The sequence below is a fragment of the Phanerochaete carnosa genome (genome assembly GCF_000300595.1).
Source record: "Phanerochaete carnosa HHB-10118-sp unplaced genomic scaffold PHACAscaffold_3, whole genome shotgun sequence".
In the NCBI taxonomy this organism is placed as follows: domain Eukaryota; kingdom Fungi; phylum Basidiomycota; class Agaricomycetes; order Polyporales; family Phanerochaetaceae; genus Phanerochaete; species Phanerochaete carnosa.
In genome coordinates, this window is record NW_006767630.1 from 1,122,629 (window position 1) to 1,134,049 (window position 11,421).

Sequence of the window (11,421 nt, forward strand, 5' to 3'; positions counted from 1 at the left end):
TATACGACTGGATGCCAACAAACCCCTCGGTTCTCGTCTCTATGGCCTTGAAGCTCAACAAGACTGGTTCTTGCACTTTCGACGATCTCCTGGTTGACACTTCTGGCGACGAATCTAAGTCACCGCTTCGCGTACACCCAGGGACGAGGACTCTTCGACGTAGACAGGAAGAAACCAGCGTTCCGACAGACCTCAGGCCCACGCCTGCGCCGACAGGTACGCCGAGTCTGGACACGACGGTCCATGTCACGGATGAGCATAATTTTGCTCTGCTTCTCCCGGGCAGATCTGGAGGTACGCGCGATTCCACCGGACTCTAGAGCATGCCACACATTTTACCAACGTGCATCGCAGAACTGGTATCGGACGCTGAAAGTGATGGTGTCTCCTTTTGTACTCCCGCGAGCGGTGACTCAACCTGCGCCGGACGACGCATGGTGGAAGGATTCATTGTCGCAGCAGCCGTTAAACATGCTGATGATGGCTCCTGGATTCAAGTAGGTCTCGGCTCGCACATCATGGCTGTGGCCTGCTATCATGTTCATATCCGCCTATTGATAGGTAACCGGCTGCATCGACCCTACAAAGTCTTCACTCGACCCCTCGGACACGGGGGGCCAGATGGATGTGCGTTTCCCTAACGGTGCTCAATGCACGTTCGGTGGATATGGCGCAAGCTTTATTGAGTTGTTCGTGCTATGCATTCTGCTCGTTTACGTTGCACTAATGCGTCCTCTCTCTTTCCACGTTGCGTCAGAATCGAGCCCGCGACAAACCGGTTCTGTCTACGTTGCTGCGCCTCCGCAAATGATCAGGTCAATTGCAATTCGCACAGAGACCGAGAGGGGTGTCCGAATGCTATCCCTGGAACATACGATTTCCCCGAGCTCGGTGCCAGTTGCTCGTAACGCGCCTTTGGGTGGACTTCCCCGCGCCCTCCGATAGTAGCCGTTCCCATGTCCACCATCCTTGTGAATCCTTCTCGCCGACGACATTGCGTCATTTCTAAGCCATCGCATCACGAAACTCCGGCCTGGGCTTCTCTTCTGGCTTTGTTCTCTTATCTCTTTCGTCTCGTTCTCGCGGCCTTCGGTTGTCATACGATAAGCAGCAGCGTGTCTGTCTCTCCTATATATGGAAGCTGTGTTTCCGAACTGCGTTATCCCCGTAGACTTCAGGGGCAAATCTGAATTGTGGTTACATCGTGCGATAACTGGTATATTATAGTACGGGCTAAAGCTGCGTACAAGGGCATGGGTATGTAAGTACATGTATCCTATAAGTGGCGATGACATCCGAAGGAACCTAGAGCTAAAGAGATGTGATAATGTACAGAGTCCGTGCATGTCGAGTGAAAACTAGGGGCATTGACCTATGGTACATGAGCATAACAAGTCATGAGGGCGCGACGAGAGCGCATCAAACAGCCAGAAAAAATGAGAGCGATAGCATAGCAAGCACGCAACCAGCGATTTTGATGGTCCAGTATCAAACCGGACGCGAGAAACAAGAAACGGGGATTGACGAGAAAGGCAGGCTTTACTTTGAAAAGATAAGCTTGCCAATTCCAGCGCTTTTGTCGACCTCGACGCCGACGAGCTTGGTCTTCTCACCAAGCCAGTCTATCCGACGCACACCGCTGCGGCGTTCCATGTTCATCCGCTCACAACGCGCCTCGAAGCGTTTTGCAACCTTCTTCTGCGCACTGCCGAGGGCCTCCCACTCCTCGGGTGTTATCGGTGTCCAGAGCGTCGTGTGCACAGCATGCAACACGTCGAGGATCGTGATGGAATTCCCGCTCCCACCCCGCCCGCTCTTCGGCGGACCGATGGTGAATCGCGGGCCCGCGCCAGAGACGATGACCGGCCATGGGAACTTCTCCGAGCGGAGGATAAGCTTTGAGGAGGAAGGTGTGGGCGGGTCCGTCGCAGGTTGAGCGAGGGTGTGCGCGGGAATCGCGCTGTGTGTCGCGCGGTCGAGAACCGTCCTCGCAGATGGCGAGAACGAGACGTCATACGTAATCGGTGCGCGATGCAACCGAGTGTACGCGAGTAGCGGGTGCATGTGCAAGGCTCCTTGGCGTGGGTGGACGTACGCCGTTGGCTGCGAGTGTGTCCGGGACCGGCCGTACGAGCCGACTGTCCCAACAAGCGTCGGTTATTGTTTAGTGCGCGGAGAATCGTAAGCGACTTACATGAGGATGCGCTCGCCACACTGCCAGCTGTCTGCCAGCTATTGTTTGACGTGAGAGGAGGCCGGGTGTCTGCATACGTGACGTGCGGATGGTGGTGCCCGCTGTCCGATCTCGACGACCCGTAAGGTGCACTGCTCATAGTCGTAAACATTGACGAGTTCGAGTTAGATCTCGAGCTGGCTGGTGTAAAACCTCCAGCCGAGGTGTATATGGGAGCTACAGGAAATAATGTATGAGCTCGAGCCTTGTGAATGTTCGGAGGAAATACGTACCAGTTCCTTTGGGATTGGTGCTTGCTCGCTTGAGGACTTGTGGCCTTAGGTCAGCATTGTGAGAGCTTGAGCTACCCCGCCTGCCGTAGCCATATGCGGTCCTCGTATCAGGCGTGGCGGTTGCATACCGAAGGGGAGAGGGTGCAGCGGAATGCGAAGTTGAGTAGGTGTGGGCCCTACGCGTCTCTGGTCGGGAAAGCGGGACACCTGTCGGGGTGCCGGGCGCTGCTGCATAGATGTTATGTGGAGCAGACTTGGAACGAGAGTGCGATGATTTGGCCGAAGTCTGATTACTGCTGGAGCCGCCAAACCAATTGCGAAATACCGACGGCATTGTGGAGAGGAGAAGTTCGCGTAACTGAAACAATCGAGATCGGTCGTGGAGTAAAGGTCGTACAAAGGTCGTGAACAGTTTGAGGCGTACAACTACGGTTGTGGAGGGACGTGGTCCGTCGTACTTGAAGCTTGAAGTGGGGTGGGGTAGAGGATGTGAACAAGACCGGGGCTTTATACGACAGAGGAGCGAATCGCTCTGGACTCGTATTAGGACCGCGAAACACAGATCGCGGGGCCTGCAGAAATTCTGGACTCTCTTCGCCCGGGGGAACCCTGAAATGATGCATGGCATAGCATCAAAGTCCTAGCGTGTAGCAGCAGGGACAGCCAGACCGCAGTGGCCGGGCTGCATCTGGCACAGTGGTCACTAGATGTGTCAGGGAATACAATTTCCCACCGCCTCGCAGCCGGTGAAGCGTCGACCTATTCAGTTGGAAAAGGGAAACAGAACCAGGCATAGGCTTTGGACAGCTGTTAGGTAAACGTCGTGTGATAGGCGACGCTATGACCGCTGTAGCCATCGGTCTTTGATTTCGAGAACGCAGACAATGTGCCGCGTGTTGGGGGCGTGGCCGACCGTTTTGGGGCCGAGTATAGGACGCTGTACCTGTCCGACGCAGAATCCCGCCTGAGGCGCGCAGCACCGCCGCACGTTCAGTCAGAGTGCAAGGAACCGTGAGGTCACCTAGGCCAAAATCACATTCGCCGACTGCGTTTCGCACCTTATCGCGAGATAACCAGGGCATTAGCCCAGCAGCAGGTGCGTAATGATCTGCAGTAGAGCAAAGCAGGACAAAAGAGATACGCACGGTGAGGAACAAGGACGCGCATACTGGGATGCAACGCTACACGGTTGCTTCCGGCCGGCATTCACACACATCGCTGCCTGGAGCGATACGATCACTATTTGCCAATAGAATTGCATCAGGTCGTCGGAAATGAGATACAGATCCCTGATCTGCGGTATGCATTTCTGAGCTACACATACGTACACTAGATTCTACCGCCGGCGATGCATGCGGTTCTCCCACTTTGTCCCTTCTCCGAGGGGACACGGAGCAGTCACGAAGGGCAGCCAGATAGTAGGTACATCGGTATGCACTGCATGCGAGACTTGACGGCTGTAAAAACACGTCGTGTGGGCAAGTCCGAGAAATCCTCAAGCCTCAGAGCACAGGAACGTTGGGGTGCGCACCAGAATTCCAGACGCTCGGGGATCGGTGTCGCAGCTGCCAGCAAACAAGGGAGCGATATTCCAGGCCTTAGAACGCAAAACTGTCGCATCGGAGAAGAATGGCCTAAAGCCGTCATACCCCGGCATGCACAGCTAGACGAGTATAGCGAGGTCACACTACACGCACACGCAGCTATCCTGACTCTAAGCGGCGCGGTCTAGCCCAACGACAGAAGTGAAGTTCTCTCGGAGCGCAATCTAGTTACCGCAGCAAACGTTTGGGGTGCAAACTGCGCCTGCAGTAAGCGGGACCTGACCGCAAGGAAGAGGCGAAGGAGTTGAAAATGAGGGAATGTGGAGTGTTCCTTGCGCTTTGCTGAACACGATTTAACGAGCTCCATGCTCTAGACCAGCCGAGAGGAGCTGCTGGGTGCGACGACAGGCTAGACTTGTTCATCGAACAGTAAACCTTGATGACGGGGGAAACATTCACCAGCTCATGAAAGGCAAATCAAGTTCTTCCCCAGCAGTCTGTTCCGACGATCCCATGTCGTACGAGGATACAACCGGAAAACGCGCTGGCAGAAAGCAGTTGAATCTTTACTAAGGCAGTGAACTGTTGGATATGGTTTCACCCGAAGTGTCCACGCTGCAACGCAAGAGGTGGGGAAGGAGCCCCTCCACTCTAGCAAGTGAATGAAAATTGGACGTAAGTTTCGCACCTCTGAAGTTAATCAACGCAGGACTCACCTCTCCATGAACAAGAGATCTCAGCGGCGGGATCATGATATACATCAGAGAGGGTCCTCACCGCTGTGAACGTGAAGCTCGGATTTCTGTGTCTGCCAACGGCCCCTCCAAGTGGACACTCTCAACTCTACTACTCCATGGCGAGATCGCGCCTCATGACTAACGTGCTTGAACGTACACATGGTGAATCACAGCATGCACACTTACGATCTACTTCCCAGACCCTGAGCTTCAGTGTGGCCGAATACTTCAGCCTGGATGTCCAGAGGATTGTTGAAGCTGGCCAGACGTTACGGGTGCGGGAATTGAGGGCAATTTACACCAAAATAGCATAAAGGAGCTGAAATGCGACGTACAGCTGCAGGCAATAGCTGACACGCTGCCGAAGGCAGTGTTAAACGGCCCGTACTTCACCCCCGTGGTCGATGCCCGCTAGGCCCACGAAAGCACGTTGGAAATAATGCTACAAAATGACTAGCGGCCAAAAAGAAGCGAGAAGGCGTGCTCACCTGCAGTACTGATCATGGATGCAGTACGTCCGAGAACTGCTCGAGATCGAGTGCGGACGTGCACATACGCTGTGAAGGATGTTTCATGCTTTTACCATACGTCAAAGCGTTAGCCGGGCATGCTCTACTAGCCATTATGAGATTCACCACTCCAGGGCTAGGGGCTTCTTCGCTCGGCATGCCTCGTATTCATCAAATCCTTCCTCCTTGCGCCGCAAATAGTAAGATTGACCGCATAAATCTCTCGGGGAGAGGGTCGGCGAGAACAAGGCAGGACAAGCAGCAGGGATGAAAAGCAATCAACGGCGGAGATGACCTAGAGACAAAGTGCATCACATGGGTATCAGAGGATGCTTCGTAGCTGTAGAAATGCGTGCACAGAAGGGGTTGCCGGAGATATTCGATGAAAATTTGGGGTGGCTGGTGCTGAGAAGGCTAGGATCGAAAGCAGCTCGACGGCCGAGCCAGGAAAAAGTTCAGGGTATCGCTCCAAAGACCATGTATCTGCCTCAGGGGTTAGGTAGGTATGACTTCCTGGGTGGCAGAGGTGGACGTTGACCGTCGCCGCGAGCTCCTAGTGACTACGGCTTTCCCACGCTTAGTTGTCGCCATTCAGCGCCCGAGAATTTACTAGCGAGCCTCACTTACTTGATTTTAGACCTCTTCAGACCTCCCGACCTGGACGTTAACGAACCCCATCCCTCGTTCCTTCTTCGCCGGCAAGGCCACAGAGAGCGCATTAAAGACTGTCGTGGTTGTTGGATTGGGGATCTGTGCAGAAATGCTGTCGATAGCATCGTACGTCTGTCATTCCGCCGATTTTTCTCTTCGCGCTATGCCTGATCTCGGGCCCAGAAAACCACACTTGTAGAATCGGACATGCTCGCGGCACATCGTATCTCACCTGTTCCATCCTAAACCCCATTTCTCCTGAATGTAAGAGCATGTCTCTCAAAGTTTCGCGCGCGGCAACTGCAACTTGGCCAAGGTTCGGCATCTAACTGTGGAACGTCGACGTCATCCTGCCGTGCCTCTGGTACGATCGAGAGATCACCTGTGACTTGGACTGCACTTACCACCTGCGAATATGCATAAGTTCGTAGACTCGCTCAAAAACAAACTCCATGGCCGTGGCGAAGCACAAGAAGGGCCTGGTGTACAGGCTGTCCTACAAGACATACCCTCTGGGTTCCCGTCTCCCTCGGACTTCTTCCGATATCGCAAGCAGCGGGGAGTTAATCTCGGTGAGGATCCACACCTTGCAGAACATTGCATTGCTTCCGACGATACCGCACCAGGATCGTGGTTCGTTCTAGAGCGATGGATCGCTGAATCCCCTTTCCACTCCGCGACACCTCCAGGACAGAGCGACCATGATGTTGCCCGGGGTCCCCAAGCCAAAGAAGTACTAGAGCATCACTGGGACACCTGGATCACTGAGCAAGACTTCGCTTGGATCGCCCAGAGAGGATTCAATGCCGTTCGGCTCCCAGTGCGTAATACAAGAGCTACTATTCTTAACATGAATTGACCTTCTCCCGCTAGATCGGATACTATCATCTGTGTGGAGTCGATCCTTCGGTGCTGAAGGGAACAGACTTCGAGAATCTCGGGGATGTCTATCAAGGAGCTTGGTCGAGAATTACAAACGCTATACAAACCGCGAACGGCTATGGGCTTGGCGTACTCATTGGCGAGTCTTTCGGCCGTATTTCGCCTTCCCCAAGCTGAAGATCTTAACTAGATCTACATGCGGCACCTGGCAAGCAGAACCGTGACGCTCACGCTGGGACGTCGGGGGAGCTGCGCTTCTACAACAAAGCTAATAAACAGCATACTATTTACGTGCTAACCGTGCTCGCTGGTCACCTGAGCAGCTTGTGTAGGTCATCTGATCCCGCTCTCCCGAACATCCTGGGGATAGAGCTCTTAAATGAACCACAACATGATCCTTCCTTGGATCGCTGGTATCTAGATGCCATTCGTGCAGTACGATCGGTGGACCCGTCGATCCCTGTGTACATCGGAGATTCCTGGATGACAGACCAATACGCAAACTTCATCGAATCTCATGCCAACACCATACCCTTTACCGTCCTCGATCACCACCTGTACCGGTGCTTCACCCAGGACGACACGAGCACCTCTGCTTCCCAGCATGCTCACAATCTCCGAGATCCCAACGCGGGTACACCCCAAATATTCGCACGTGTATCACAGAAACTACAGGGTGCCGGTGGTGCCCTGGTGGTTGGCGAGTGGTCAGGTGCTCTCAATCCCGGGTCGCTTCGGGGCATTGGCGACGACACTGGCGTCCGGCGAGAATACCTCGCGGCCCAGCTTGCGCTTTATGAGCAGTACTGCGCTGGATACTTTTTCTGGACGTATAAGAAGGAACAACCAGGCGACAAGGGTTGGTCTTTGAGGGATGCCGTGGCAGCCGGAGTGTTTCCGTCTCGCGTTGGACTTAGCAAGAGGGACGTCGTGCTTCGGGACGACCCGCAGCAAGGCGCGCGCAGGGATTACACACGGGATCAGGCGCTAGGTGCGTCCATCGGCACGCGGAATCCGCGTTGTACTGACGTTCTGTGAAGCACAGCATAGCGGATACTGGTCACAACACCCTGGAAACTACGAACACTGGCGGTTTGGCGAGGGATTCGTACGAGGCTGGGACGATGCGTGGATATTCTTCAGGAGTGTGTCGGTGCTTCCACCTGACGCGCCGGTACCGGAGCTAGGTTTCACAGGACCATGGGTGAAGATAAGAGTTCAGGAGCATGTTGCAGCAAAGGGTAACAACAGCGTCTGGGAGTTTGGTGCGTGCGGCAGGTTGGCAACGGCGAAAGCCATAAACTCACGCTCCGTCTCACAGAGCATGGTTTCAACCAGGGGGTACTAGCTGCTCGGAATGACCTCGCAAATCTCCAGTGAAGTTCCGGTAACCTTGCCAGCGCAACGTGCAGGGTCCCAGCCACGATGGGCCGGGTTGGGCGTTCTGAAGAAAGGGTACCTCGATAGCGTGCCTTGTTCCGTGGCTTCTACGTTGAGGATCGGTGGAGATTATCATATGCTTGCGAAGTTCATATTGTGCTGCATGCGCCCCACAGTCATACCTAATGATGAAGTACTTGCTATTATTGTCGACTATCGAGGAGTCACCAAGAGCACAAGCTTGCGTACGATCCAGGTATAGCATTATTGTCTGACGCCCGTATAACTCTTCCTTTCACGTCGTAGTGACTGAAAGAGCTGTCCGGCCGAGCTCTGGTGTGCATGGAGACAGGCTTGCACCCGCGAAGCTTATGTATTGCATGCAGGACGCTGAGAAGCACAGGTTTGGAACAAAAGAGCCGAGATGAGGTGGTGCGGACACTAAGCGACGCCGGTCTTGCTGTCTGTCGTCCACTACTACGTGTTGGCTGGGGCTGGTGACAGTACTTATACACCAGGTGCGAGAAACAGAAGGGCTTTCCCGTCACCCTATTCCCGGCACAGCGCACGCGAAGGCCTTCTGCTACCTGGCAAATCCGTGACAACCTCACAGCCTTCCCCTCTACGCTCATCGACCGACAATGGAACCACGGACCAAGGCGCACAAGCATGATCGCATTGCTGAATGGGTGGAGCAGCAGTCTGCGATGAGGTACTCGCCCCGATCGTACGATCCCCCACCCAGGATCACCATCCCCGCCCCCAGCAGCGTCAGCCGGACTGGTTCGAGCTCAACGCGCACGACGTCTTTCTCCGAACAATCGTCTGCAGGGCCATCCACGCTCAAGAGACGTGCTGTGCCTCCATCTCCGAGCCACACAAACCCAATATCAATGACGGTTGCGCCCGCACCGCCCCACGAGCAGCGGACGCCGCCATTCCCGCAGAGTCCCCCGGGATCGGGATACCCGATGGCCATGGAGGTGGCATCGCCTCGGGTGGAAACACCTAGGGTAAGCACAAGTTATTTGTATGAAAGTGGTTTACATGCCACTGACGGGGACCTCGGTACGTAGCCCACAAGGCCGTCACTGCTGAAGAAACGACGTCCGTCAGTTGCGGAGCAAGTGAAGTCGTTTGGATCGAACAATGTACCGTGGAAACGAGACGAACCCACAAACCAATAGGCCTGCTGTTATGAAAGCGTGCGTCGACCATGATAGCTTGAAAGTTGGCGATGCTTTGACCGAGATCATCCAGGCCAATGTAACGTCGGCGCTATCTTCTCTTCGCAATGTCTCAGCATTTACAGCTGCTTTGTTCACTAAATTATGGCGCACATGTATTCGTTGTTGAGCGGCATTGAGTATCTGGACTTAGCCGAGGACTGGATGGGACTCTTGCCGCTCGGACTGTAACTACTTCGCCGGTTTGAGTAGCATGTACGGTACTTGTACTAGTGTTTTAGTGTCCAAAAACCAGAAGTGACACACTCCCCACGACCTTCAAGGAAGGCTAGATGCTTACAATATACTCATCGGTGTGGTAGTGTAAAAATGTTCCGAGCAAGGTACATCCATCGTTGCCCTGTAAACACGTTCTCGTAATGGATATTGTGTAAGATTTGAGCCGCTTTGAGCGCTTCTTGCTACATCATGCTCTCTGCGATGACGCTCTGAACCGCCATGTCCTTGCAATGCTTGCATCCAATATATGTCATTTGAACCCTGCACAAGCCTCGAAGTAACCCCCAATACTCCCTGCACAACTCCAGACCTCGGATTCTGAGAAGTGCGTTTGGTATTCTTCGCTGATACACGAGGCAGGCTTGGGTGCCTAGAGTCTAGAGAGGTGCGGGAACGATCAGTGACTGCATCTCTTAACTCGGACAGACCAGTTAGCACACACCGCGTATCCCGTTTTCAGGACCGCAGCTGTACCAGTGGGCGGTTTACTGACTGACATGTACCAAACGCTGTGCCTCCGGTGCGGGACACTCGGTTTGGCCATACCGACTGCCAATGCACCGCATCGCCGCCCTTTTGTACTATGACTCGCAGCCGCCCCGTCGGGTCCCTTAAAGGCGTCGGCGTACGCGTACAATCCTTCACACATTTCATCCTCCCTGATGCCTTTCTTTAGATGCTGTCGCTCCTCATCTCATCTGTGTCGCGTCTGCCCGCCTCGACCCTCCGCTATCGTACGTGATCGACCAAGGGTTAAAGCCCTTCTTATCGGCATCGAGTACAAGTCCGGCAAACACGACGTCGACGCATTGAACTACATCCTTCGGGATCTTCACAGCTTCAAAGACTATCTCACGAAGAGTGCAGACTGGCCAGAAGGCACCATTACACTCATGTTTGAAGGCGCGGACGATCTGCTGGAACCTTCACGAGAGAACATTGTGTGTGATAATCTTATTTGCACAGCCCCCCGATACTGACCATGCACTAGTTGACACAGATCCGTCGCCTCGTGGAGAATGCGCAACCAGACGATCTCATCGTCTTCTTATGTAGGATACCACCCTTAGTAACGTTTCTCCACAGAGAGATGAACCATTTTCTAGACTTAGGCCATGGATGTCAAACTCTGAACGAGACTGGAACGGAGGCAGATCGTTTGGACGAAAGTATGTTACGCTCGTCATCTCTCGAGGACAAACATGTGATGTAGTGCACCAGACATCCTTACAAGCAATCACGCCGGCTGGCCACAGGATAAGAACGGGGGCAAGTTACCTACTCGACGCGCCTGTGATCTTGCTTGCGACCACCCTTACTATGAGAAGTATCGGGGTGTTATTTCGGACAACGTACGTGCAGCACACTTCAGACTTAGAGGTGATACTGACGACTAGATGTGTAATAGGAGCTTAGAGAGCTGTTAGTGAATCCTGTACCGGCTGGTGCCCAGTTGCTTGTACGTACCATGGAGCTAAGAGCGTAGTCCCTGTTAAGTATGTGGTTAATAGGCATTCATTGAGACATGTCATTCGGAGACTATGCTTGGTGAGAATCTTGATTTTGCAATCGCTAGGAAGTATACTCATTTTTACAGACCTAGACTCCTCTCGATGGAAGCGCAAATGCGCGCGGGCGCTGTCTAGTATGTCTGAATGGCAATGTCATGGCATCTCAATCCTAACCACCGCATTAGGAATCCCATCCGCATACGACCAGGTTGTCAGATGCGTCCGCAGGACGAACTTCACCCGTCTATCATCCATGGATTGTAGGGCCAACCCCG

At 53.8% G+C, this 11,421-nt stretch overlaps 5 protein-coding genes across 5 annotated transcripts in view; 4 read left to right on the plus strand and 1 right to left on the minus strand.

Annotated features, from left to right (window-relative positions):
* Positions 1 to 323: 323 nt before the first annotated feature.
* PHACADRAFT_26327 (uncharacterized protein) lies at positions 324 to 945 on the plus strand (the record flags this gene model as incomplete). Its single annotated transcript, XM_007392649.1, has 2 exons — positions 324 to 497; positions 562 to 945. 2 exons carry the CDS (start codon positions 324 to 326, stop codon positions 943 to 945), a joined length of 558 nt encoding a protein of 185 aa, XP_007392711.1.
* Positions 946 to 1,206: 261 nt separating this feature from the next.
* PHACADRAFT_251550 (uncharacterized protein) lies at positions 1,207 to 2,938 on the minus strand. Its single transcript, XM_007393018.1, has 3 exons — positions 2,467 to 2,938; positions 2,195 to 2,410; positions 1,207 to 2,138 (listed from the first exon to the last, which is right to left on the minus strand). Exons 1-3 carry the CDS (start codon positions 2,798 to 2,800, stop codon positions 1,540 to 1,542), a joined length of 1,149 nt encoding a protein of 382 aa, XP_007393080.1. The 5' UTR covers positions 2,801 to 2,938; the 3' UTR covers positions 1,207 to 1,539.
* A 3,384-nt stretch (positions 2,939 to 6,322) lies between these two features.
* PHACADRAFT_89569 (glycoside hydrolase family 5 protein) lies at positions 6,323 to 7,827 on the plus strand (the record flags this gene model as incomplete). Its single annotated transcript, XM_007393019.1, has 4 exons — positions 6,323 to 6,479; positions 6,534 to 6,727; positions 6,781 to 6,943; positions 6,980 to 7,827. The coding sequence occupies 4 exons, from the start codon at positions 6,323 to 6,325 to the stop codon at positions 7,825 to 7,827; spliced, it is 1,362 nt and encodes a 453-aa protein (XP_007393081.1).
* Positions 7,828 to 8,414: 587 nt separating this feature from the next.
* On the plus strand, positions 8,415 to 9,708 carry PHACADRAFT_251555 (uncharacterized protein). Its single transcript, XM_007393020.1, has one exon. The coding sequence runs from the start codon at positions 8,811 to 8,813 to the stop codon at positions 9,243 to 9,245; it is 435 nt and encodes a 144-aa protein (XP_007393082.1). The 5' UTR covers positions 8,415 to 8,810; the 3' UTR covers positions 9,246 to 9,708.
* A 134-nt stretch (positions 9,709 to 9,842) lies between these two features.
* The window catches only part of PHACADRAFT_206615 (uncharacterized protein), a 3,321-nt gene continuing 1,742 nt past the window's right edge, over positions 9,843 to 11,421 (plus strand). The window contains exons 1-10 of the mRNA XM_007393021.1: positions 9,843 to 10,260; positions 10,312 to 10,369; positions 10,395 to 10,576; positions 10,627 to 10,687; positions 10,742 to 10,804; positions 10,857 to 10,987; positions 11,044 to 11,094; positions 11,147 to 11,183; positions 11,239 to 11,280; positions 11,332 to 11,406. Coding sequence (XP_007393083.1) covers positions 10,219 to 10,260; positions 10,312 to 10,369; positions 10,395 to 10,576; positions 10,627 to 10,687; positions 10,742 to 10,804; positions 10,857 to 10,987; positions 11,044 to 11,094; positions 11,147 to 11,183; positions 11,239 to 11,280; positions 11,332 to 11,406 — 742 coding nt within the window. The 5' untranslated portion in view covers positions 9,843 to 10,218. The remainder of the gene's footprint in view (positions 10,261 to 10,311; positions 10,370 to 10,394; positions 10,577 to 10,626; positions 10,688 to 10,741; positions 10,805 to 10,856; positions 10,988 to 11,043; positions 11,095 to 11,146; positions 11,184 to 11,238; positions 11,281 to 11,331; positions 11,407 to 11,421) is intronic.